Below are 23,128 nucleotides of genomic sequence, written 5' to 3' on the forward strand. Positions count from 1 at the left end.
AATCAAAATGGTCTTGGGCAATGGAGCCAAGTGGTATTGAAGAGAACAGGCAAGGTGAAGTATCATCAAGGCAGGAGGCCATCACCCACTTTGTAAAAATCTGTGAGGCAACACAGCTCGTGGTATGTGCTACCTTGGTTCTCTCCCCTTGCTTCCTTCCTTGAACTCATAAACCTCTTTCAGACATCATCCCCCTCCTTCAGAGCTAAGTGGGACTTGAGGAGGTTACTGGGATGGAGATTCAGAGGCTGGGAGCAAAAATCCCTTGTAACAGAAGACAGGTGGGGTGGGGGCATGGGGATGAGGAAGAAAATCATTTATAAACATAAAGATTGAGGGAAATTCTGGACAGGGAATGAGGAGCAGCTTAGGTTCAAGAGAAGTTACTGCTGTCATCTTGGGTTGGACTGACCAGGTAAGAAAGTGAAGATACCCACAATTCTGCAGACCAATGAGAATCATCTCTTCTAGACAGTATGTTCCAGAGCTGAAGTAGAGGCAAGTTCAGCAGCCCAATGATCATTCAATTTCCCTAATGAAACTGAGCCAAAAAATAAGTAAATAAAACTCATAATTTGTTACTAACTATTCAAGTTAAATCTGTACTTAAAGAAAAACCCTAAAACACTACACAAGATATATTCCAAGTCACAGGATACACTGCAATCACCTGTTCACAAAAAAAAAAGAAAAAAGAAAAAAGAAAAAAATTCTGAGCCCTTAGAAAAGAAATGTTAAGAAAATCAGACAAGGCCCCCACCTTCACACTGTTGACAACCTAGCAAGGAGAGTGATACCTGGGTATGCTAATTTTAAAAGTGTGCAAAATTGCACTGTACCAAGTTTTATATAAAATTGGGTTATATATATATACCCAAGAAGGATGAGAAACACAGAATCAAGGCAGAGGTCTGAAAAATATGAATCCTAACAAGAGCTAACACACAGGGCTTCACAGATGTGTATCAGTTAATCTTGGCAACAGCCCTAAGAGAGAGGTACGATTCTCTCGAACCGAGAAGGAAGTTTTGAAGGATAACGAAAACTTGCCTAGGAGACAACTTTTAAGTGGCAAGAGTTTGATTTGAATTCAGGCATCCTAGCTCGTCACTCTAGTGTGCCACGGATAAGGATAACAGTATTATTTATTAAAACCACAACTCTGCTGCATTTACAGATCCGTAATCTTGACACCTCATACAGTTCCTTTGAATACTCTTATATTTTACAAACGACAAAAAGAAAAGGAAAAAGGAAAAAATCAAGATGTAGAGCAATGTTTCCAAGGTCATACAAGCCTTTATAAAGCGGTGGGGTAGGAAGTCGGCACCACCTCCCCAAATGGTTTCCATGCGAAGACACTTTGCATTTGAAGCACATTTGGTCCCTATCATAACCAACTACCAAGAACTCATTCCTCCCCGGCCGCCAGCACCGCCCACACCAGCCTCGCGCCCTGGAGACCTGCATTCCCAGGCAGCGTTCCGCGCCCCAGGCTCTCCAGGCCGCCCCCGCCCGGCCGGGCAGGGTACTCACCGGGAGGGAGTCGAGGGACCCTGGAAATCTTGCTGGTGATCTCAGCAGTGAGCACTGCGAAGTCCTGCTCGTACCCTTCGAAGTCGGCTGACATGGCAGCTCCGGAACAGCCGGCCGGAGCCGGGTTCTATCTCAGAGCAGGACTCACGAAGGGCGCCTGGCCTCGGCGCAGGGACCCAGGGAAGAAGTCTTTAACAGCTCAGCGGGAACCCGGGACAACTCCCAGCCCAGCCACTTCCTGGTTGCTCTACACAGTCCTTGTCCTCCGGAAACTGCACTGCCTGCGCCTTTTCTTTTCCACTCAATCCTCGAACGTAAAGCTAAGGAAAAAGTTCACTTTCAATGACTCCCCTTTAAAAAAAAGATAACTACGAAAACTAGCATGCTCTCGGGTATCACAGAAAACACTTCCCCGCACTGCACGTCTAGGGAAACCGCTGGTGCTCCCCCAAGTTCTAAGGTGCAGGCGTAGGCTTTTCGAGGGAAGATTGACGCCGCGCACCTGCCGGAAGTGGCTCTGGCAGAGCTTGCGCGGAGGGCCTGAGCGGGAGTCTCACGCCCGAGCGGGAGTCTCACGCCCCTGCGTGAGCCAGACACGCGCGGGTAGGAGTTGCTCGCTCGGTTCTCGCCGTCAGGTTTCGCATTCGGCTTACTCAGGACTGATGTGCTCATGACAGAGCTATAAAGAGGAAAAAATCTGTTCCGGTGGGCCCAGGCCGCCCCGGAAATGCGATGGCCGTGGAGCGGGCACCGGAGACCAGACTGAGGTGGGAGTCACCGCAGGGGGTGCAACCCTCTTGTCAACCTAGTCCGGCCAGCATCCCCAAAATATGAAGCCCAGCCTCGCTTTATAAGACGTTTGTATCGTGAGTGAAGGTCCTAGAGCTCCCTTACTACTGCATGGGCGGGAAACTGAGGCAGGCACCGGGCGGGCACATCGGCTGCGTGGAAATCCGTTACTCATACGTCATACCCACGTATCAGGTCTTTTCCCAGCTCATTTCACTCCATTCAGAACTCTCATCTACAATTATTCCCCTGTGCGTGCCTTCTTCCCTTCTCCCTCCTCGCCCCCGGAGGGATTTTTTTTTTTCTTTCTTTCTCTTAAATCTACTTTGTGCTCGTTCTCATGCACTGCTTCAGTCGTGATTTTTCGCACGCACACTTGCGGCTCTCTCGTTTTGCTCTCACCCTTGTACCTGTACCTTTAACCCCGATCGATTGCTAATGTTGGCGCTTGGGAGAACAACTTCCACTTGTTAATACGCAAAGAATTATGTGTGTAGAGCATGTCTCAGTTAACTCACAACTCTTTGGGTGGCAGTTTAGAATGTCCTAAAAGAAGTTTGGTGCCTTGGCTTCTATTCTGAGCCCAGCTGTTACTTGTGACCTTGGTCGATCTAATCACAGTCTCTCTAAGCCAGCTTCTGTTGTAGGAAGAATCGGATAAGTGATAATTAGATAAGACCCTGCTTCTCAGCTCCCTAAGCCTTTGTTCTCTCAGACGATCCACTAAGAAAGGGAGTTGTCAATCCTTTCTGGCAGTTTGAACAAAGGAGTAAAACTGTATATGTCCCGTTTACATGCACTTCAAGCTCGGACTGTATTCTGGATAGATCCAAAGTAATTCTTTTTGTTCTGTCAGATGTGAACCCCCACACTGGTGTGCTTTTGATGTGCGTTTCAATGCTTCTTGGAGTTAAAGAAATGGCATATGGACTTTTTAAATGGAATTTTACCATCTTGTTTTCTTTAGGCTGTGTTTCAAACCAACCAAGATTCTCCTCCTCGAGAGCTGGAGGCCACCAGTGAAAATGGCATACTCCATATCAACACCCCGTCATCCAAAGGCATGACAGACAGCTCAGGAACACGCGTGGACTTGTTGCACACAGAAATGTGTACACAGGAAAAGGAAATCTCTAGTTCTTTAGAAGAAAGAAGTCATTCTTCACCAAAATGAGCACGCTCTGCTCAGTAATCAAGTTTGAAAATCTTCAAGACTTAAGAAGACTGTGTCATTGGGGTCCCATAATAGCCCTGGGTGTTATAGCAATATGTTCCACAATGGCCATGATTGACTCTGTCTTGTGGTATTGGCCCTTACATACAACTGGAGGAAGTGTGAATTTCATCATGTTGATAAATTGGACTGTCATGATTCTTTATAATTACTTCAATGCCATGTTTGCTGGTCCTGGCTTCGTCCCCCGGGGCTGGAAACCGGTAAGAAAAAGATCCATTTTGGCAATGATCATTGCACAGTTTTATGTTTAGTTTACCATTATAATTCCACCTTTTACCTAATCAGCCTTTGTCCTACAAGACACTGGTGTACTCCACTTACTGATGATGACTTATAGAACTTATGTCTATTTCAAAATAGTAATCTATGTTAGCTATTTCCAAATCAACTGAACACTTGTTCTTTGGAGGTTTGGGGGGTAGTATTTAAAGGATGTGTATGGTGGTCCATACCTTAATCTCCACACTGGGAAGGCAGAGGCTTGTCATCTTGTGAGTTAGACCCACCTGGCCAATGTAGCAAGTTTTCAGAGAAGAAGAAAGGGAGAACATGGCTCAGGCTGAGAACATGTTGGAACACATATCAAGAAAATGAAGAGCCTTGGGTGACTGAAAAAAAGGGGAGGGGGGTAGCAACTAGCTGAGAATCATGGGAGCTGCTTGGCACCACAGGGATGTCTGGATGTTTTAGGCAAAGCAGCCCTATCAGAGGGCTTTCTGGGAGACTTGTTTATTTTGATAAGACAGAGATCTAGATGAAAGATAACGACAAGTTAGGGAGTTCCTGAAATGACACCAGAGAGGAAAGGTGACAAGGGGGGAGAAAGGTCAGAAAGGTTATCTAAAACAACTCCCACTAAGAGTGGGAGATTTAAGTCTCCTTACGTAGAACAAACTGACACCGGATTTGGGTTGAGTGTGTAGAAAAGAAAAGAAAAATAATCTCTGAGAAATCTGTAGAATGAAGCCGCCCTTGCAGTTTTATCGCTTAAAATGTGTTAGTGCAAATGCAGGCATTGAAAATGCAAGTTACTGACCCCTCCCCCTTCAACTGTAAAGAAGTGTAGAGCGCTCTAGCCTGACTGTTACCATTTAGGATCGAGTAACTGACATGCCTCCTTTTCTGTCAAGGAGAATCCTCAGGATAGCATGTATCTCCAGTATTGTAAAGTCTGCCAAGCGTACAAGGCACCACGTTCACATCATTGCAGAAAGTGTAACAGGTGCGTGACTTTTCTTTTTCTGGGCCTGATCCACTTGGTTTCTCCTCTTTTCGTTGTATTTCTGTCATGACAGTAGAAACCATATTTTGTTCCCTAGAACTGTCCTAGTTACTTCTCTGTTGCTGGGCTGAGACACTGACCAAAAGCACTGTGGGGAGCAAGGGTTTGCTTGGCTTCAGGTTACAGTCATTGTCCAGGAAAGCCAAGCCAGGAGCTTGAGCAGAAACTGAGGAGTGCTGTCTAGAGACTTGCTCTTCTGGCTTACTCAGCTACCGGTTCTTTAGGCAGCCCAGGCTTACCTAGTTGTAGGTGGTACTACCCGTGGTGGGCTGGGCCCCTTCCAGTCAGTCCGTGGCCAAGGTAATCCCCCGCCTAGGTAATCCCCCACCGGCTGGTCTGGTGGAGGCTGTGTCAGAATTAGTTGCATTCATTGATTGCGATGTTGACTAGCTTCAGAATTATTTTGAGTCTGAATTAGACTGTGTTTTCTCAGATTCATTCATACATGTTATCAAAGTTTAGTAAGAAGAAACTGAATCACTATAAAAATGCAAAATATACCAGGGCCTGGCTATCAGCAACATCTGTTGATTAATACGAAATTTAGGAAATCTAAATCTGAACCAAAATCTGGTTTGTTGCTAGGAACTTTTTCTTTAGCAAAGAGACAGAGCAGGAGTACGTGAGGCTGCTTCCCTTACCACCTCGGGGCTGGGGTTGGTGTGGGCCAGAAGCTCTGTTTCTAACACATGTTGTGAGAAGGGAAGGAGGCTGCAGTTGTGACTGGAGAGCTTTAGAATTATTCTCTGGAGTCATGTGTGGGCTGCACCTCAGTCTGAGCCTAAGCAGTGAGTGACAGCCGAGCTTCCTCCTTTGTTTTACTTGCAGCAGACATGTGTGCTTTAGAAGCTCACTCTTGTGCTATTTAGAATTTTAAAGAACTCACCATCTATAACCTGAAAAGGTCATAAAGATGTGTCTGCTTTATGAGAATTAACGTCCCTGGGACCCCTGCACGTACTGAACTCTTATTTGCCTGGTCTTCTTAAGACTAGAGCTAAAGTGGACCAGATCCTCTGCTTTCTGCTCAACTGCATTTCTCTTACTAGATGTGTAATGAAGATGGACCACCACTGTCCCTGGATCAACAACTGCTGTGGTCACCAGAACCATGCATCCTTCACACTCTTCCTGCTGCTGGCCCCTCTGGGCTGCACCCATGCTGCTTTCATCTTTGTGATGACAATGTACACACAGCTCTATAACCGGGTGGGTGAGACCGGCCTCGGACGTTCCTTCCTGACAGGAACGTAACCAAGGTCATTGGTGAGGTCCCTGTGGAGGTGGCACTGTTGGGACTTAGCTGGTACAGCAGCCTGACTTGCTGTCTCTCAGTTCCTCCTTTCAAAAAGCCCGTAAGCTTGGAAACCGAGGGCAGACTATTTTATTCTGGAAACGCACCCCTCTGCTCCAGTGAGATTTCTGCGTATCCTTTCCCCTTATCCACGATTTACTACATTTCTCTCAGTGCTTATGGTGAGTCTAGAGCAGAACTAGAAGAGACATGGCACTTCCCTTCTCGTTCTGTTCAGGGTCTCTCTGCAGCAGATGGACGTTCCTTTGCTCATTTGGTCCATGGAGCAAGCACACTTGTAAAAATAACCCATTAAACCAGAAACACTTTGAGTTGACTTCTGAACACTAAGCATGAGATAAAAGTCAGGTCGTACACATTAAAAAAAATCCCTAAATAGGCTCGGCAGTAAAGGAAGGACACAGGCCCAGTAGGTGCACAAAAAGCTGGGCAGTCCATGTCCTTCACGGAGGTCAGTCGTGTGTCTTTAGCCAGTTCATGGTTTTCAGTCAGTCCTAGCACAGCAGTGCTAATATTCCAATGTCGAGGAATGGGAATTTAATGTTAGCAACTACATTCGATGTTTTGCTGACCCACAGCCATAAAATCACTTTGTTACTACCTCATAAGTTATAATTTTGCTACTTTTATAAGTTTTTCATGTAAATATTTAATAGGTAGGATACCTGACGTGACCTCCAAAGGGTTTACACCACTGGTTAAGAACTACTGCTTTAGAACATTGTACAGACCAGGCCCGACACACCTGCAAGGTTGTATCCAGCCTTGTGCCAGCTCTGGAACACTGCCACGGAGCGCGCTGGGTCGCTGCTGTGGAGATTACTGTAAATTGACAGTGGGGCACAGTGTTCCCTTGTTTATGACTCTTCACGTTTGCGGGGTCAAACTGACTCTTGTGAGGAAACAACCAAAACTAAATTGAAGAATAACAAACAGTGGACAGCCACAGCTCAGTGTTGGAGCTCTTGTCCAGGTGTGTGAGGTGTAGGTTTGATTCCTCACACTTCAGTAAGAAAGACACTGCCCATGTCAGGAAGAGCCAAGTGTTTATTAGAAACTGCTGTTTGGGGCTAGAGAGATGGCTCAGCGGTTAAGAACACTGACTGCTCTTCCAGAGGTCCTGAGTTCAAATCCCAGCAACCACATGGTGGCTCACAACCATCTGTAATACATCTGATACCCTCTTCTGGTGTAGACAACTACAGTGTACTCAGAATAAATAAACTAATCTTTAAAAACAAAAAAGAAAACTGCTGTTTGCTACAGTTGCCTTGGCAACGTGTCATTATTATTATCTTTTTGGTCATGTTGGGGGTTTTTTGTTGGAGTTATTTTTTCCCTGTGGGTAGTCTACCTGTGTGCATGCATGTTCACGTGTTTGGGTGCATGTGGGAAGGGGGTGGTGCATAGATGTCGAAGTCCAAGGCTGACGTCAGGAGTCTTTCTTGATGGCTCCCCACTTTTTCCACTGAGGCAGGATCTCTCAGTTGAACTTAGGAGTGGAGATAAGATTATAAGATCTTGTCTTGGTATGGCTAGCAGCTTTCCCTGGGAATTCCCCGTGTTGTCCCTCCAGACCCTGGAAGGACAGGAGGGCCACCATGCCAGTGGAACATTTCTGTGAGTGCTGGAGATCGGAGCTCAGTCTTGATACCTGTGTCAGAAGTGCATTATCGTCTGAGCCATCTCGCTAGCTCCGCTCGTACTGTTGTAAGTCACACTTCTCAACAGTGCTTGCCTTGACACGCATTTCACTTGCACATTGTTTCTGCTTGCAGCTCTCCTTCGGGTGGAACACAGTCAAGATTGACATGAGTGCAGCCAGGAGAGACCCTCCTCCAATTGTTCCCTTTGGATTGGCTGCGTTTGCTGCCACCTTGTTTGCCTTGGGATTAGCTCTGGGAACAACCATAGCTGTTGGGATGTTGTTTTTCATACAGGTAAAGTCCTTACCCACCTCCGTCTGAAAGCTGCCGTGTTATTGGGCCTGATTGCAAAAAGAAAGACGTAACCTGCATGTAAAGATTGAGTATAGGGGAGAAAGTACTTTTGCTTAACTGTAGGCTATTAGTTTATCACCTATGTACAGAAGGTCCTTTTGAAGTGATTTTGCCAGAATATGTAGCCACTGTACGTAAGATGTGAAAATACACCCTGGTACAAGTCTTCATTGTTGAGAAATCTGCTCTCACCCTCCAATTGCTCATGATGTTCAAACTTCCCCAAAAGGGCTCCACAGAAGAATGTAGTCCTCTCTTCCTTACAGATAAATGAGTGAGGGTTAAAAAGGTTGTGACTCACCCATGGTCACCCATTCATGTCCTTAGTACGCATGAATAGTAATGAAAACGAGGCTCCTGAGGGAATGCACAGAGATTGCATTTTTTTCCAAATGCTTATAATTTAGGGCATTAATTTAAAAAAGATAAGATCTTGATGTAAAATCTTTCACGCATGGACTTAGTCATGGTAAAAAGAGTAAGGCAGGTGTAACCTGTTGTCACTCACTTTTGTGTCACTGGGACTCAGCTGTGCTTTGGATGGACATGATGAATTTGGCATAGAGATATGTGGATTGCTATCTATGCAGGTGAGGGCAGGCACAAGACAAGGCTAGACCCTGTGATTGGGCAGTGGAAAAACAAGGGAAGCTGAGAATTTTAGAGGTGGGACAGAGAAGATGGAGGAAGCAGAGGAGGAGCCCAATCCATGTGGCTTGAAATAGCCACAGGTAGCTATGGACGTCATAGAAGGGATAGAGTAGTGTGGGACCATTTGTCCAATCTAGGTGGCAACTTGTATCACTATCAATTGACTCTGAGTTCATTGTGTGGGCGTTTTGTGGGTTGACAATTTACTGATATAAATCTGATAAATTACAAGCCTCTAGAGTTTTTATTTTACTGGGTTATGGGGATTTGTGACAGCTAACCATAGGGAGCAGATGGCTGGGAATGTGAGCGGGTTCCACAGCAAGGGAACTGAGTGTTGGTCGGCCACCGCATGGGGACCATGAGGGCAGGGAGACCACATTACTAGAGTGTAGCCAATGATAGCATGAATTGTTTATTAATATTACGTGCTACATTAATGATCTGAAATAAACCAAAGTAATATTGATAAACTTCACTATCATTTCGTTTCCAGATAAAAATTATTCTCAGAAACAAAACTTCTATTGAATCATGGATCGAAGAGAAGGTAAATTTAATAATTGTTTCTACAATATAAAGTACTGATTAGGTAACTTGCTGATGCTGGGATGTGACCCTGGGTCCCTGGCAGGCCACAGGAAAGGGGAGCAAGGGGAGCACTGGGACATCCTCCACTGTAGTAAGCTCCCACAGAGTGAACCAAAGACAGCTGAAGTATTAATTTGGGCCTGTAACATGCACCTTGTCAGAACTCTTGGGTTTATCTGTTCTCAAAAGCCAAACCGGGCCCGGTGTGGTTAGTGTTTGCATGGGCAAAACAATGGTAAGCGAAAGTCCGGCAGCCAGTCTGCTTTTTACCTTAGAAAGTCCGGCAGCCAGTCTGCATTTTACCTTAGAAAGTCCGGCAGCCAGTCTGCATTTTACCTTAGAAAGTCCGGCAGCCAGTCTGCATTTTACCTTAGAAAGTCCGGCAGCCAGTCTGCTTTTTACCTTAGAAAGCCCGGCAGCCAGTCTGTATTTTCCTTAGAAAGTCCAGCAGCCAGTCTGCATTTTACCTTAGAAAGTCTGAATTTTACCTTAGAAAGTCCGGCAGCCAGTCTGCATTTTACCTTAGAAAGTCCGGCAGCCAGTCTGCGCATTTTACCTTAGAAAGCCCGGTAGCCAGTCTGCATTTTACCTTAGAAAGCCCGGCAGCCAGTCTGCATTTTACCTTAGAAAGCCCGGCAGCCAGTCTGCATTTTACCTTAGAAAGTCCGCAGCCAGTCTGCATTTTACCAGTCCGCAGCCAGTCTGCATTTTACCTTAGAAAGTCCGCAGCCAGTCTGCATTTTACCTAGAAAGCCCGCAGTCAGTCTGCATTTTACCTTAGAAAGTCCGCAGCCAGTCTGCATTTTACCTAGAAAGCCCGCAGCCAGTCTGCATTTTACCTTAGAAAGCCCGCAGCCAGTCTGCATTTTACCTTAGAAAGCCCGCAGCCAGTCTGCATTTTACCTAGAAAAGCCCGGCAGCCAGTCTGCATTTTACCTTGAAACCCGCAGCCAGTCTGCATTTTACCTAGAAAGTCCGCAGCCAGTCTGCATTTTACCTTAGAAAGCCCGGCAGGCAGTTTTGATTTTGCCTTAGAAAGCCCGGCAGCCAGTCTGCATTTTACCTTAGAAAGCCCGGCAGCCAGTCTGCATTTTACCTTAGAAAGTCCGGCAGCCAGTCTGCATTTTACCTTAGAAAGTCCGGCAGCCAGTCTGCATTTTACCTTAGAAAGCCTGGCAGCCAGTCTGCATTTTACCTTAGAAAGTCCGGCAGCCAGTCTGCATTTTACCTTAGAAAGTCCGGCAGCCAGTCTGCATTTTACCTTAGAAAGTCCGGCAGCCAGTCTGCATTTTACCTTAGAGCAGCACTTCCCACAGCCTGTGCCCTCAGCGTTGTTTGATTCACGTTCCCACCAAATTGCCAAGTTCACTAGTGAGCTTGTGTGCATGCTGTGCTTACAGATGATTGCCACCTTTTCTAAGTGAAAAAAACTGTAAAATAAAAAATGTAAAGACAGCCCACTATGTTAGTACAACACTTTGTAAAAAGTAATTATTTTTGATAGCTAAATAGGGCAAGTGACCTCATTTTATAGATTTTTTTCAAATCTCTTCAATCTGATTTAACAGAAAACAGAGTCTCACACCTACTTTTGCATTCAATCTGTTGAGACATTTTACTTTGGTTGGCATTTCTGTGGAAAGACCAGCTTTTACAGATTTAGTAAGTGGGAAAGTCTGGAGTATTTTGATGGTCATTTTAGGCTATAATAGATAATTAATTTTACATTAAAACTTGACAAGTGATTGCCTCACACACATCCCAGGGCTGTAGATGAAACTCAGAATCTCATGTTTGTTTAGCAAGTCTGTCACTGAGACTCCCCCAGACCAATAAGGAACATCTCTGTCAGTGACCTTTCTGTTCTTTTATATTAAAATTCTTACCATTTAGATTTAATTACTTATAAACAACATATAAAACTTTTATATTAAAATGGGAGTTTCTTTGAATATGGGTAAGCAGTGAGAATCCTGGCAGTGAACACAAGTTTTCCAAAATTCTCCTTTTCACTGAAAGCCTGAATTCCCTTCATCTGTACTCAGACCCCTTCAGTTGTTTGCCTGTCGTGGTGCGATTCTAACTTTACGTTTGAAACCATATTCACCACATAGCCAAGTTCTGTTCCTCTAGAGAACCCTGCCTAGTGCATGACCTGAATAATTATTACTTATTATTTAGGGAATAAAGATAAGAAAACTGTGTGGTGTTGTGTGGCCATGCAGTATTGTTTGTTTACTGTGTTCTTGAGCTGTGGTTTTCCCTCCAGCTCAGACCTGCCTCAGCCTCCAGTGTGCTGGGGTCACAGGTATCTTGGTCAGAAGTCTATTGGCAGAGTCTGTGGACAGAGTCTGACACTGACACAGTGTTGTGTCACTCACTGCCTTCTAGGCTCCTAGTAGTTACCTACCATTGCAAATATCAGGACCGTTATGAGAAGTTTGTCCTTCCTGAGCCCTGTTCAGCTGCCACAGCTGTTGTGAGTGTCCTCCTGTCTCTTTCTCCAGCCTCTCCCCCGCTGCCCCCTCTCATTCTCCCAGCTCATTCCTGCATCTTTTCCATGGTTTTTGTCCTCTATCTAATTTTCCCCCCTCAGGATACAGTTTGGGTTTTATTTCTCCCAAGGAACCGTCGCTTACTGTCAGCTGAGTGCTCTGCTGCCTTGTCCTGTGAGAATGCCATGTGTCTGTTTGCTCTAAGAATGCCATGTGTTTGCTCTAGTGTATGGTGTTAAGAATAACCTACTCTATTGAGTGCTTCTCTTGGGTAATGCCGTGTCTTCACTGTTTTTGTAAACTACTGCCGTCCTTACCTTTTTTATCCATAAAAAGTAGCTTATATTTTGGTTTTGAAATTCAATCCATCTCGAAGAGTCTGATATCATTTGGCCAAGCATATGCCTTAGCACTGAGCTGTACGTCGAGCACTGAAACTTTCATTTATTAAAAAAAAGAGAGGAAGGGAGGATTACCCTCAACTATTCGGGTGGAGGTGAATTTATAAAATTCAGTAAGTTCATATTGTCAAAGAGCAGCAGGAGTCAGTGCTAATAGCAGCTGACAGGGCAATTCAGATGAGGGCGGCAGCCAGTGATTATGGGAAAGGGAAAATCAGACAAACATGCAGTGGATGAAGTAAAAGCAGGTTCTAGCAGCTTCACACATACTCAGACAGATAGACACATACACATTATGTATGTATGTATGTATATATGTATATAAGTATGAATGTAAATGAGTCTGTTAAGAGCAAAGCTCCAACAACTTTTTTTCCTTCAGTCCATTTATATCCCCTAAGACAAAGTTTTATATGTAAGAAGAAAATTACCTCATAGCACAAGTTACTCGTTTTCTAAAAGCAATAACCATAAAACATATATTTTAAAACATTAAAATCATTACACAAGAAGAAATTACAACAGGATTGATGGTTATGTATTCCTGTTTTGAAACTTATACCTAACTAAACATTTTCTTCTGTGTTTTCTCCACAAGCTCCTTATAACCCCAAAGCAATAATTCTTTTGTCACTAATTAGCATTGTTTAAACAAGCCAAGTCTACAGTAGCAAGCCTTTCCTATGCTTGGCTGACAACAAGGTGCTCTGTATTTACTAGGGAGCAGGTCATTTGTCTTACGTCTTAGTTCTGAAGTCTTGATCAGCTAAGCTGATTAATCTGTTCTCTGTTCGTATACTCATAATAGAATCTTACTCTTTAAAAACCTGCTACCACATCCCTAGACGACAAGATCAAGGAACTCCGGCCCAACCTAGACTGAATGCTTTCTTTGGTCATTAACTTGTCCCAGGCCTAATTTTCTTTCTACTACAGTCACATGCTAAAGCATGAAAGCTCACTGTGCCCCTTTTTCTAACTCGTGCAGCTCTTGCCAGTCACGCCCTATTCTTGACTCTAACTTGAAACTTTCTGTCAACTACCCTAACTTACCAAATTTATTTAAAGCAGGCTAACTTCCTAAAAATACTTAAATCAATTAGTAAATTCATAAAGTCATGAATTCATCTAAATGACATTATCTCAAGGATTTTCATGTTTCATTCATCATGTTGGTTTGCAGGAAATTTGCCCAACAGAGTGAGCTAATGCCCAGGAAGTATCAAACCAGGCTGTAGCCAGTGAGGGTGTCCCAGTGTCCACTCACACCAAGCCAAATCAATGAGGAGTATAGGGATGACCAACATGAGAAAGGACAGTAGCAAGAGACAGTCGTATAGCTGTGTCTTCTCAGAGTGCACCCATCACTGGGCATCATTTTATACTTTATCTGTTGTTTCCATAAATAGCTAACACACATATTACTGTATATACAAGAAACTTTAGCATAAAATTCTGTCCCTTAATAAACAAATATTTCATAATATCATTTTTGGTAAGCATAATATTTTGACATTTATGTTTTGTTTTGCTAAAGATCATGACCCTGTGTAGGACGATGTCATTGCACAGTGCAGATGAAGATAGAACAAGGCCTGTCATTGGACAAGAAGGAAGGATGGGAGGGAGAAAAGTTTTAGAGAGAGGAGGGGACTGGCACGAGAGAGGAAGAAGCCACTGAGAGACCATAGAGGCTGATGTTAAGATTCTTCTCTGCACAATTACAGGTTGTTATGAATGTTCTTAAGGGATAGATGTGTACAGGGCTTTGTATGTCTAGGTGGGCAATTATATCTTATCAATTGGATCAGAGGTTATTGTGTTGTGTGTTCTTTCTTGTGGCGATCTAATTGAATTCAAGAGAGTATGTGGTGCCTGGAGACAACCTGCCTTGGGAACTAAATGAGTAGAGAGATCGTTGCCAGGCTCAGAGAGTAGCCATCGGCAGTGTGATATGAGATAGAACAAAGTGAGTGAGAAGCTTTACTGACTGAGATGAAGATATCTACCAGATATTTTGAGGCACTGCAGTGCCAGATCTAGTGCGGGATAAAAGACAGCATTTATTTTAATTGTACAGCAACAGCCCTGTATAAAACCATGTTAATCTATAAGTTATTAAAACTGCCACTTTGTCACAGACAAAACTTCAAATAAGGAAATAAAATTCTCAAAAAATGTATAAGATAACCAGACACTAATGTTGACTGTGTTTGCACAGGTCTATACTTGGTTTCAAATTAAATAATGCACGTTTGTACCACTAGGTGACAGCAGAATTATAGACATTCAAAGCTAGTTTATGTCCTGAGAAGCCTCCTTATTAACTTCATGGCCATTGGCCAACCGTAAGCCATTCTTTCTCCTGAGTCTGTTAACAGCATCGCTTCCTTTTACCTGTACTCTCTTGTGCTGTGAAACAACCATAAGCATTGAGGGGTTTCTGCATAGAATACGGTTAGCTAATTCTTTCATAAACATTTAGGGGCTGGAGAGATGGCTCAGTGGTTAAAAGCACTGACTGCTCTTCCAGAGGTCCTGAGTTCAATTCCCAGCAACCTCATAGTGGCTCACAACCATCTGTAATGCGATCTAATGTGCTCTTCTGGTGTGTCTGAAGACAGCGACAGTGTACAGTATAATAGATAAATTAATCTTAAAACAATAAACATTTGGAATGCTTGTTCCTAAGATATACCCTATCAGGTACTTTCTGGGGTATCACAAAAAAGTTTAGTTAAATTCCTCTAAACTGTGATAAAATTGTATTTCCTTTAGCACTCCTAATAGTCTAACAATAACAAAGGTTTCTATGAGTAATACTAATTTCAAGAGTGAGTACTCTCAGTAATATATTGGTGAGAGCCACTGCAGGCTGACGCGGCTGCTGTTTTACACCTTCGTTTTCCACAGGCTAAAGATCGGATCCAGTATTACCAGCTGGACGAAGTCTTCGTGTTCCCTTACGATATGGGAAGTAAATGGAAGAACTTGAAGCAGGTGTTTACATGGTCGGGAGTCCCTGAAGGAGATGGACTCGAGTGGCCAATACGAGAGGGCTGTCACCAGTACAGCCTAACAGTGAGTAGTTCTGTTTAACAGGTCTTCCTCTCTCCATTGTGGTTATTCTGTTAACTCCCACAGCTTCCTGACAGTCTGTAGTCCTGTCGTTAGTGCTCGAGTTTTCCATATGTCAAAATGACTCTACTATCCATAGGGGCTCTCAGCATCATGGCCTTCCTTTAGTCACCTCTCCCTGAACACTCTAGACCGCTGTCATAAAGTCCAGCCCCATGTTCCCACTGTGTCTAATCAATTCTATTAGTGGTTTCTGTAAAGGGGAACACTTTAGTAGACTCATTAGTAATGAGCTGTGTAGTTTGTCCATTAGAAAATCCCCGGGGCTGGGGATTTAGCTCAGTGGTAGAGCGCTTACCTAGGAAGCGCAAGGTCCTGGGTTCGGTCCCCAGCTCCGAAAAAAAAAAAAAGAACCAAAAAAAAAAAAAAAAAAAAAAAAAAGAAAATCCCCGAGACTCAGCCTAGCAGCACTGAGGGAACGGACGCTGTGCCTCCTTACCCTGGAGCCATGTGAGCGCTCTTAAGAGTACATGGAGGTGAAGACCTGAGAGAGCAGATTCTGAGAAGGCTCCATCCCAGACTGTGTCTCGACAAATAAGAAGTGCTAGAAACTGTGGCTTGGGATACTCTGATGGAAGGGGAGAGGCTGTTCTGGACTTAATCTTTTTCCTTTTATGTCTTCCAAACAGATAGAGCAGTTGAAACAGAAAGCAGACAAGAGAGTCAGAAGTGTAAGTGGTTTATTTGCAATGGTACTGATCCCTGTTTACTCCGTTGGGCACTGTGTTTCTGTGTAGCTTAAAACAGTTGGGGTTTATTAAATAATCTTTCTTTCTTAGTATGATTATCTATTGTGCATACATGTATAGCACAGAGAGTATTGTGGGAACCTCCTACCATGTGGACACCAAGGATCAGGACTTCCTTATGTCTGTTGAACTGTGATGCAACTCACTTTTTTGAGACTGTCTCACTGTGCATCTGTGATGGTCTCAAAGTCAGCCACGTTCCTCTGCCTCTGGAGTGCTCGGATCAAAGACATGTGGTACCATACCCAGCTGAAACTGTTGACTTGTTTTCTTTAAAATGCTTTATTTAAGCTTGAGGTGTCTAAGGCATTCAGTCAGTGTACACTGCTGGCCTAGAAAAATGCCTTTAGTGAGCTGATAAAACCACACTTACAACCACACAGTCAGATAGTGATGACGCCTCTGTGCCCAAAGGGGTCTAAATTAAAAATCAATACAATAAAGATCAAGGTCCTGTTTGTGCCGGCCACACTGTAAGTACCCTAGCTGCAAGTGTCTAGTTAGCAACCCATTCAAGACCAGAGAGACATGCAGATCCTTCCATCATTACAGAGAGTTAATCTCCTGGACACAGATCTTATTCACAGCAGAGCTGTGCTTGAAATGACAGGTCAAGAAGCCCAAGAACAAGAAACATCCCTCCCTAATTGGAAATTGGTGGGATCTAAACTTAATTTTCTTTATTCAAGCTTGAAAGAGCTCAGAATATGGTAAGTACTGAGATTGTTCTCCTGACCACTGATGGCAGGTCCGCTATAAGGTTGTAGAAGACTATAATGGTGCCTGTTGCCCTTTGAACCGAGGAGTCAGAACCTTCTTCACAAGCCCCTGCACTGAGGAGCCTCGGATACAGCTGCAGAAAGGGGAGCTCGTCTTAGCAACCCGAGGGTTACGGTAAGAGGTGGGAACGTTCCGTCTTTTCAATAAGAAAAGTGGCATTAACTTCAAAAATATTTAACTTAACCTTTTAAATATTTCAGATACTGGTTGTATGGAGACAAAATTCTTGATGATTCCTTCATAGAAGGTATGGAAGTGGAAGGGTATGTTTAAAGCATCTGACTATTAGCAATAACCTCAAGTTTGTAAGAATAATTTATGCATAATCACATGTAAAATGTATTAGGGAACTATGTAGACATACAAGAATGCTTCTTTTTTTTTTTAAAGATTTATTTCTTTATTATGTATACAATGTTCTCCCTGCATGTATGCTTGCATGCTACAAGAGGGCATCAGATCTCATTAGGGATGGTTGTGAGCCACCATGTGGTTGCTGGGAATTGAACTCAGAACCTCTGGAAGAGCAGTCGGTGCTCTAACCTCTGAGCCATCTCTCCAGCCTTCACAAGGATGCTTCTTACTCATCTCTGCAGCACTTACAGTTATCAGGTTTAGATAGAATAGCTATCATCCAAGTCTTTGTATTGCACATACACTCCCCTAGGCATCTGTGGGTAATAGGGCAGATTAGCAGGCACCTGAACACAACGCAGAGACGTGGAGCTCTAGTCTGTAGAGAGATAGCCCTAGAATACGGCAGACTGTGGAGACAGAGTCTGGTGCAGGAAGCTGCAGTTCTTCATGGGCACCCAGAGTTACTAAGGGAAACATGAGCTCTGACACTGCACTGTGAGGCACATGTCTTCTGGCAGGCATGTCTGTCAAGAAAAAGAGATCCACACTTGCTTAGACCCTCATCACAGGAAGCCTTGCACTGCAAAAAAACAGTTCCACAAACCCAACCTATAACTGATGGTGGAGCACAGGGAGTGGTCTAAGGCCTGGGGATTCCATCAGGAAGTGAGCTTCCCCACAGAAATGCCTCTCGTCAGGAAGAGGTCTCTGAATTTGTTTGAAATTTGAGACTAGCAGCCCTGTCTGCAGACTGCTACAAAAGACAGCTAGGAAGAACTGTTGGGCAAGGCTTACGGCCTTGTTCCTTCCTTAGCTCTTTCCACTATTTTCTGTTCAGTTTGATCTCTGCTTCTGCGCATCATTGTTGGGCTGCGTCTGCCAGCTGAGTCTTGCCTGACGCTTCCTTCCTCCTCGGTGTCCTGCTGCTTCTCTTACCTCCAGAGCAAACACTTTGATCCCTGATTTACTCATTCTCTCCCTTCCTTCCCATTCCCTCTCCCTTGCCTACTTACTGACACTCTTAATCTAAAACTGACAGCTTACATTTTCCCCATTCAGAACCCAGTGCTGCTGGCTCAGGCCCCACGATGGGCACAGTTGAAGTCTGCATGTGTCTTCCCAGTGCAGATCAGCACTGACATTGCTGTCTTTATATCTGTTACTGAAGTGAAGACACTAACCAGGAAATCCCACATCAAAGGAAACTAAGGAGAAGCGAGCAGAGGGAAAGGGAGCAGCAGAGGACACATTTGTCCCAACAGATACACAGAACACAAAAATGTAAAAACCTCAGAGAACAGCTGGAGGACACCTACCCAAGCTCACAGCTTCTCAATCCCAGAAACCAAAGCTACAGAGATAGCTAAGATGGCGAGGAGTCCCGCATCCTAAAAGGATCATTGCCTATGTAAAGACTGGAGAGCAGGTGAGGGCAGCAAGGAAACCAGTTCAGAGCCTAGATAGAGAGAGAGAGAGAGAAAGAAAGAAAGAAAGAAAGAAAGAAAGAAAGAAAGGAAGGAAGGAAGGAAGAAAGAAAGGTGTTAGCAAAACCCAAGCAGAACACAGTTAGGGACTAATGGCTTGAGTGGTACACTCGAACATAAAAACAAAACAGCCAGACAATCACTTCCAAAACCTCTGCAGTGCATTCAAGAAACTAAGAAAACAGACCAAAATTAGGAGACAGTCTACTTTCACAGACAGTGTAGTCGATGAAGTTATGAAGTTTCACAAACTGAGAGAAAGAAATAGACACCCAAACACAAGATGCATGGAGAGCCCTAAATAGTCTTGGCCAGAGAAGAACTCAGTCAAGATGTCAAAAGTGCAAAGTGAAGGGAAAGGCTATAAGGGAAAGGGAAAGGCGGGCCTGTCAGAGTAATGTCAGACTCCTGTCTATAAAAGCCAGGAGCACTCGAAATGGCGTGTTTCAAGCACAGAGTAAATAGCTGCCAGCAAGGAGAACACATGACAAGAAATGTGGTGGAGACCAGGAACCCTCAGTTACTCCCGTTGGGACAGTAGAAACTGTGGGGGTTTCTTGAAAAACTAAAAATAGAACTCCATATTACTGAGGTTGTGCCAATCCAGAGTATATACTTAAATAACTCCAGTCCTACCACACAGACCCTTGCACATAACAATTTACTGATGAAATATTCACAATAGCCACTAAGGGAAAAACCAGCCTAGATATCCACCAGCAGATGAATGTGTAGAGCACACACAGTGCACACACAGTGCGAGGCTCAGACGACTACTACAACCTTTCATGTGTAAACGGTGGTTTGGGTATGCTTAAACTAGAGAGGGTGAAATAGTTTTTAAATGAGAGGCGATTGGATACAGACATGACGTGAAAACACATGTTATTAGGAAGGACCAGTCGTAGGGATTAGGGGGAAGATGAGGACAGAATGGAAGAACCATTATCATGAGAAAACTCATTACTCTGTATCTGATTTTTAAAATTAATCAAATAAATTCTGATAGATGCTTTAGGCAGGAACCGTCTTTTGGTTATCAGTGAACTACTATGCAAAAGCCGCCTGCTCACAGCCCAAGCTGCAGATAGGGAGAGACTGGCTGAGAACGGCAGAATTGGTCCAACTCCCCACCCCAACCCCTGTGTCATACTCACATTGCCTTTTAAAGCTAAGGTTGAAATATTAAACATCAACCTGGGATGTTCTTTCTTTTTTTTTTTTTTTTGGAGCTGGGGACCGAACTCAGGGCCTTGAGATTGCTAGGCAAGTGCTCTACCACTGAGCTAAATCCCCAACCCCAACCTGGGATGTTCTTAAAGAAAGAAAATACTTGGGATTAGTCATAAATCTACCCCATATGACAGCTTAAGTGTTTTGGTATAGAAATCTATAGGCTAGGAGCAGATGACTGTAATCCCAGTATTCAGGAGATCATAGGTTCATAAGAGAACCTGAACTACATAGCAAAACTCTTCCCAAAAAAAGTAAGAAAACAAGAAGACTTAAGAAGGAACTGCAGAGAGGCTTTAGGAAGAAATGCACTGTGATGGTATGCCAGAGCCATCGCCACATACTATGTAACCACAGACCCATTCAGGCACTGTCTAGACCACACTAGCACCCTCCTAGTTGATGGGTTAGCAACTAGATAGTTCCTATTTCCTAGCTTGGTAGAAGCATTTGGAAACCTTTCCCTGGCCTGTGTCTGAGAGCTACTGAGAGGACAGCGGGAAGTCTTAACAACTTTTCTTCACTTGAAGCAGTAGAACTTGCTCCTGGTGATGTCACCTGGTCCTGCCGCCTGCTTCACTGTGGCATCACTTTCTCCCTCAGGTACTTCAAGAATAAGAGGGTGGTTTCCTAGAAACTGTGTAGAAAAGTGCCCCTGTGATGGAGAGTCAGATCCAGCCCCAGAGGGCGAGAAGAAGAACAGATAGCCACGGTTGAAGTGAGATCATTACGTCTTCATTACTTGAAAATCCACACATAGTACCTGAGAATTATGCAACAAGCCTACTCTGCCTAAGGTATTTTCCTCAAAGATGCCCTCGTGCCATGACTTCAGAAATTTTTATGACCATTTTGAAACAGAAGCCATTCTGCATATGCCTTTGAAGTCCTGCCATCTTCCCACTTCCTACTAAAGGAAGGCCGTTCCAGCCAAGGGAGCCAGCTGCCCTTTCTGTCTGCTGCACCTGTGACCTCACCTGCAGGTCTGATTCCCACCTGGGCAGGAGCATCTTGCATGTGCTTATTCTGTTTCTTCCTCAGTTGACATTTCCTCCATAATCTAGAGACTGTAAAACCTGTCAGATTCAGTGTAAACTCAAATTTTGTTACTTTTAATAATGCAAATTTTGTCAAATTCAATAAAGGTCAATGGATGTTCTGTAAATTATAGTTTTCACTGAAAAGCGTTTTTTTTTTAGTTTGTCAGGGTTTTACTGGTTTTGGTGGTGGTGGTGATGGTGGTTTGTTTGTTTTGTTTTCTGAGTGAAAAGGTTTCTCTAGTGTCCTTAGGAAAACACTGCCCTGCTGCTGGGTGCAGACCTGTCTTCATCATGAGCTTTGGCATTCAGTTCAGTATCTGAGCCTCTCACTGCTACATTGACTTAACAGCTTTGCATCTGGTGCTGATCACTGTGGCTGCCTCTGTCTACTTTATCAAAACCTGAAGCGTGTGCAAGTTCTAGGACTAAACTCACAGGCGAGCTTTCCACAGCAGAGCTGCAGGAGGAGTCTCCCTTGCTGGACTTGAGTCTGCTGCTCGCATCCCTTCATTCGTGCGTGAGGGCATTAGGGTCTCTGGGGCAGCCAAGCCTACAGTAGAGAAGAGGAAGAGGTGGGCACCTCAGTGCTCCGCAAGAAGCAAGCATGGAGTCAGATACAGTTGTTTCTGAAGGCGGGCGCTCTTGAGTTGACAAAGCAGATAAGAGACAAGGCATGTGCCTGTGGGAAGCGTCTACATTGTAAACAAGAACAAGCGTGCACACTGCCATGGCCTCACATGGTTCAAGACCAGGGAGGCAGCCATTCGGGTCATCTGGAGTGAGGGGAGGTCAGAGATGAGAAGGCACTAAACCACCAAGCACCCTAGAACTTAGTCCTGTGATTCCTCTGTCCATTGTCTCAGCCTTGCTGAGCTCAGGGTGTGGGAAAACAGTAAGTATTCTTGATCCAGTTAGCACCAGAAAGGAATACAGGTCATAGTACAATAGCCAGGCCTGGTGGCTCACACCTTTCATCTCAGCACTGCGGGGGTAGAGGTTGGTGGGTGTGTGGGGTTAGAGGCCAGGCCGGTCTACGTACGCTAAAAGCTCCATACCAGTCGGGTTTCTAGTGAGACCCTGTCTCAAAGGGAAAAAGAAAAGGTGAACGAGATCAACATGCAGCAGAGCTGGTAAAGAAGAAAAGTAAACGTATTTAGAATGTGGGCCTGGCTTAAAGGCTTAGTGCTCAGACCTGGGAGTAGGGTAAGAATAGCTGTTCTATCAGTTTACTCCAGTAGCTCCCGGGTTTGTAACAATCCTGGGCAGAGGTTATTTAATTGTGATGCAGGTTCTCATTATGTAACCCAGCCTCAAACCTGCAGTGCTCTTGCCCTGACCTGAATGTCGTAGTTGTGGGTATGTGTCACTACACCTGGCTACGAGACTATAATTCAGGCAGCCGAGAGAAGTGCCTCATCATTTTCAAACCAGATAGCTCTAGTGTTCAGCCCAAGTTTAAAATCCCCCTGGTGTTTCACGTGACTTTTTTGACGCTAATTCTCATCACAGTTCAGAAGACTACAGGCACAGCCTAATATCTGTAATAGTTTATTTCAAAGATCTGACATTTACAGGTAGAGGCACCACATGCTATCTGGCAGCAAAATACTGCGGGGACTGAAGTCCAAGGAGAAAGATCCAGAGCTTCCATCACAGAAGACGCCTGCAGTGCACGCATCGCATCGAGCTCGTCCACGTTGCTTTGCTCCCAACTCAGGACAGTCCTTTAGTGATTGCTTCATTTACTGGAAAAGTTCGCTGGACATAGTTTCCGCTTCTTCCCCCACCGCTTCCAGCTCAGCAACTGTAGAGAACACAGTGTCAGAACCGTAGCTAACACGGTAGAAGAGCATTCCCGTCTGCGCCTGTCTGCTGCGGTCTAACATTCCCAACCCGGAGTCGAACAGAGACTAAGCTTTGTTCCTTCATTGCATAAACTTTTATGTACACATAAGTACATAGAGATTTGTCTCATAAATACAATTAGGTGATAGATTAAAATTCTAAGTAGCGGTTTCATGGAACTGAAAAACGTGAATTATAACTTAAT

At 44.3% G+C, this 23,128-nt stretch overlaps 3 protein-coding genes across 10 annotated transcripts in view; 1 reads left to right on the forward strand and 2 right to left on the reverse strand.

Annotated features, from left to right (window-relative positions):
- The window catches only part of Vti1a (vesicle transport through interaction with t-SNAREs 1A), a 292,766-nt gene extending 290,812 nt beyond the window's left edge, over positions 1–1,954 (reverse strand). Inside the window, exon 1 of one of the 5 annotated variants that reach the window (XM_032892326.1) lies at positions 1,537–1,947. In XM_032892326.1, the coding sequence (XP_032748217.1) occupies positions 1,537–1,630 (94 nt within the window). In that variant the 5' untranslated portion in view covers positions 1,631–1,947. Of the gene's footprint in view, positions 1–1,536 lie in introns of all 5 variants that reach the window. The other 4 variants (XM_032892327.1, XM_032892329.1, XM_032892330.1 and 1 more) reach the window with 4 other exon arrangements.
- Positions 1,955–2,049: 95 nt separating this feature from the next.
- On the forward strand, positions 2,050–21,208 carry Zdhhc6 (zinc finger DHHC-type palmitoyltransferase 6). Of its 4 annotated transcripts, none has more exons than XM_032892333.1 (11): positions 2,050–2,303; positions 3,293–3,762; positions 4,696–4,784; positions 5,894–6,053; positions 7,938–8,099; positions 9,307–9,360; positions 15,211–15,378; positions 16,065–16,106; positions 16,933–17,078; positions 17,165–17,211; positions 20,642–21,208. In XM_032892333.1, the coding sequence occupies exons 2-11, from the start codon at positions 3,496–3,498 to the stop codon at positions 20,743–20,745; spliced, it is 1,239 nt and encodes a 412-aa protein (XP_032748224.1). In that variant the 5' UTR covers positions 2,050–2,303; positions 3,293–3,495; the 3' UTR covers positions 20,746–21,208. The 4 variants fall into 4 exon arrangements, with proteins under 4 accessions (XP_032748224.1, XP_032748223.1, XP_032748225.1 ...); XM_032892332.1 differs by having other exon boundaries at positions 4,693–4,784; positions 20,642–21,206; XM_032892334.1 differs by lacking the exon at positions 20,642–21,208 and adding an exon at positions 18,381–18,563 and having other exon boundaries at positions 4,693–4,784.
- A 1,402-nt stretch (positions 21,209–22,610) lies between these two features.
- Positions 22,611–23,128, reverse strand: part of Acsl5 (acyl-CoA synthetase long chain family member 5) — a 42,403-nt gene continuing 41,885 nt past the window's right edge. The window contains exon 22 of the mRNA XM_032892336.1: positions 22,611–22,882. The gene's annotated coding sequence lies outside the window, so the exon portion shown is untranslated. The remainder of the gene's footprint in view (positions 22,883–23,128) is intronic.

Source organism: Rattus rattus, chromosome 2 (assembly GCF_011064425.1).
Source record: "Rattus rattus isolate New Zealand chromosome 2, Rrattus_CSIRO_v1, whole genome shotgun sequence".
Taxonomy (NCBI): Eukaryota; Metazoa; Chordata; class Mammalia; order Rodentia; family Muridae; genus Rattus; species Rattus rattus.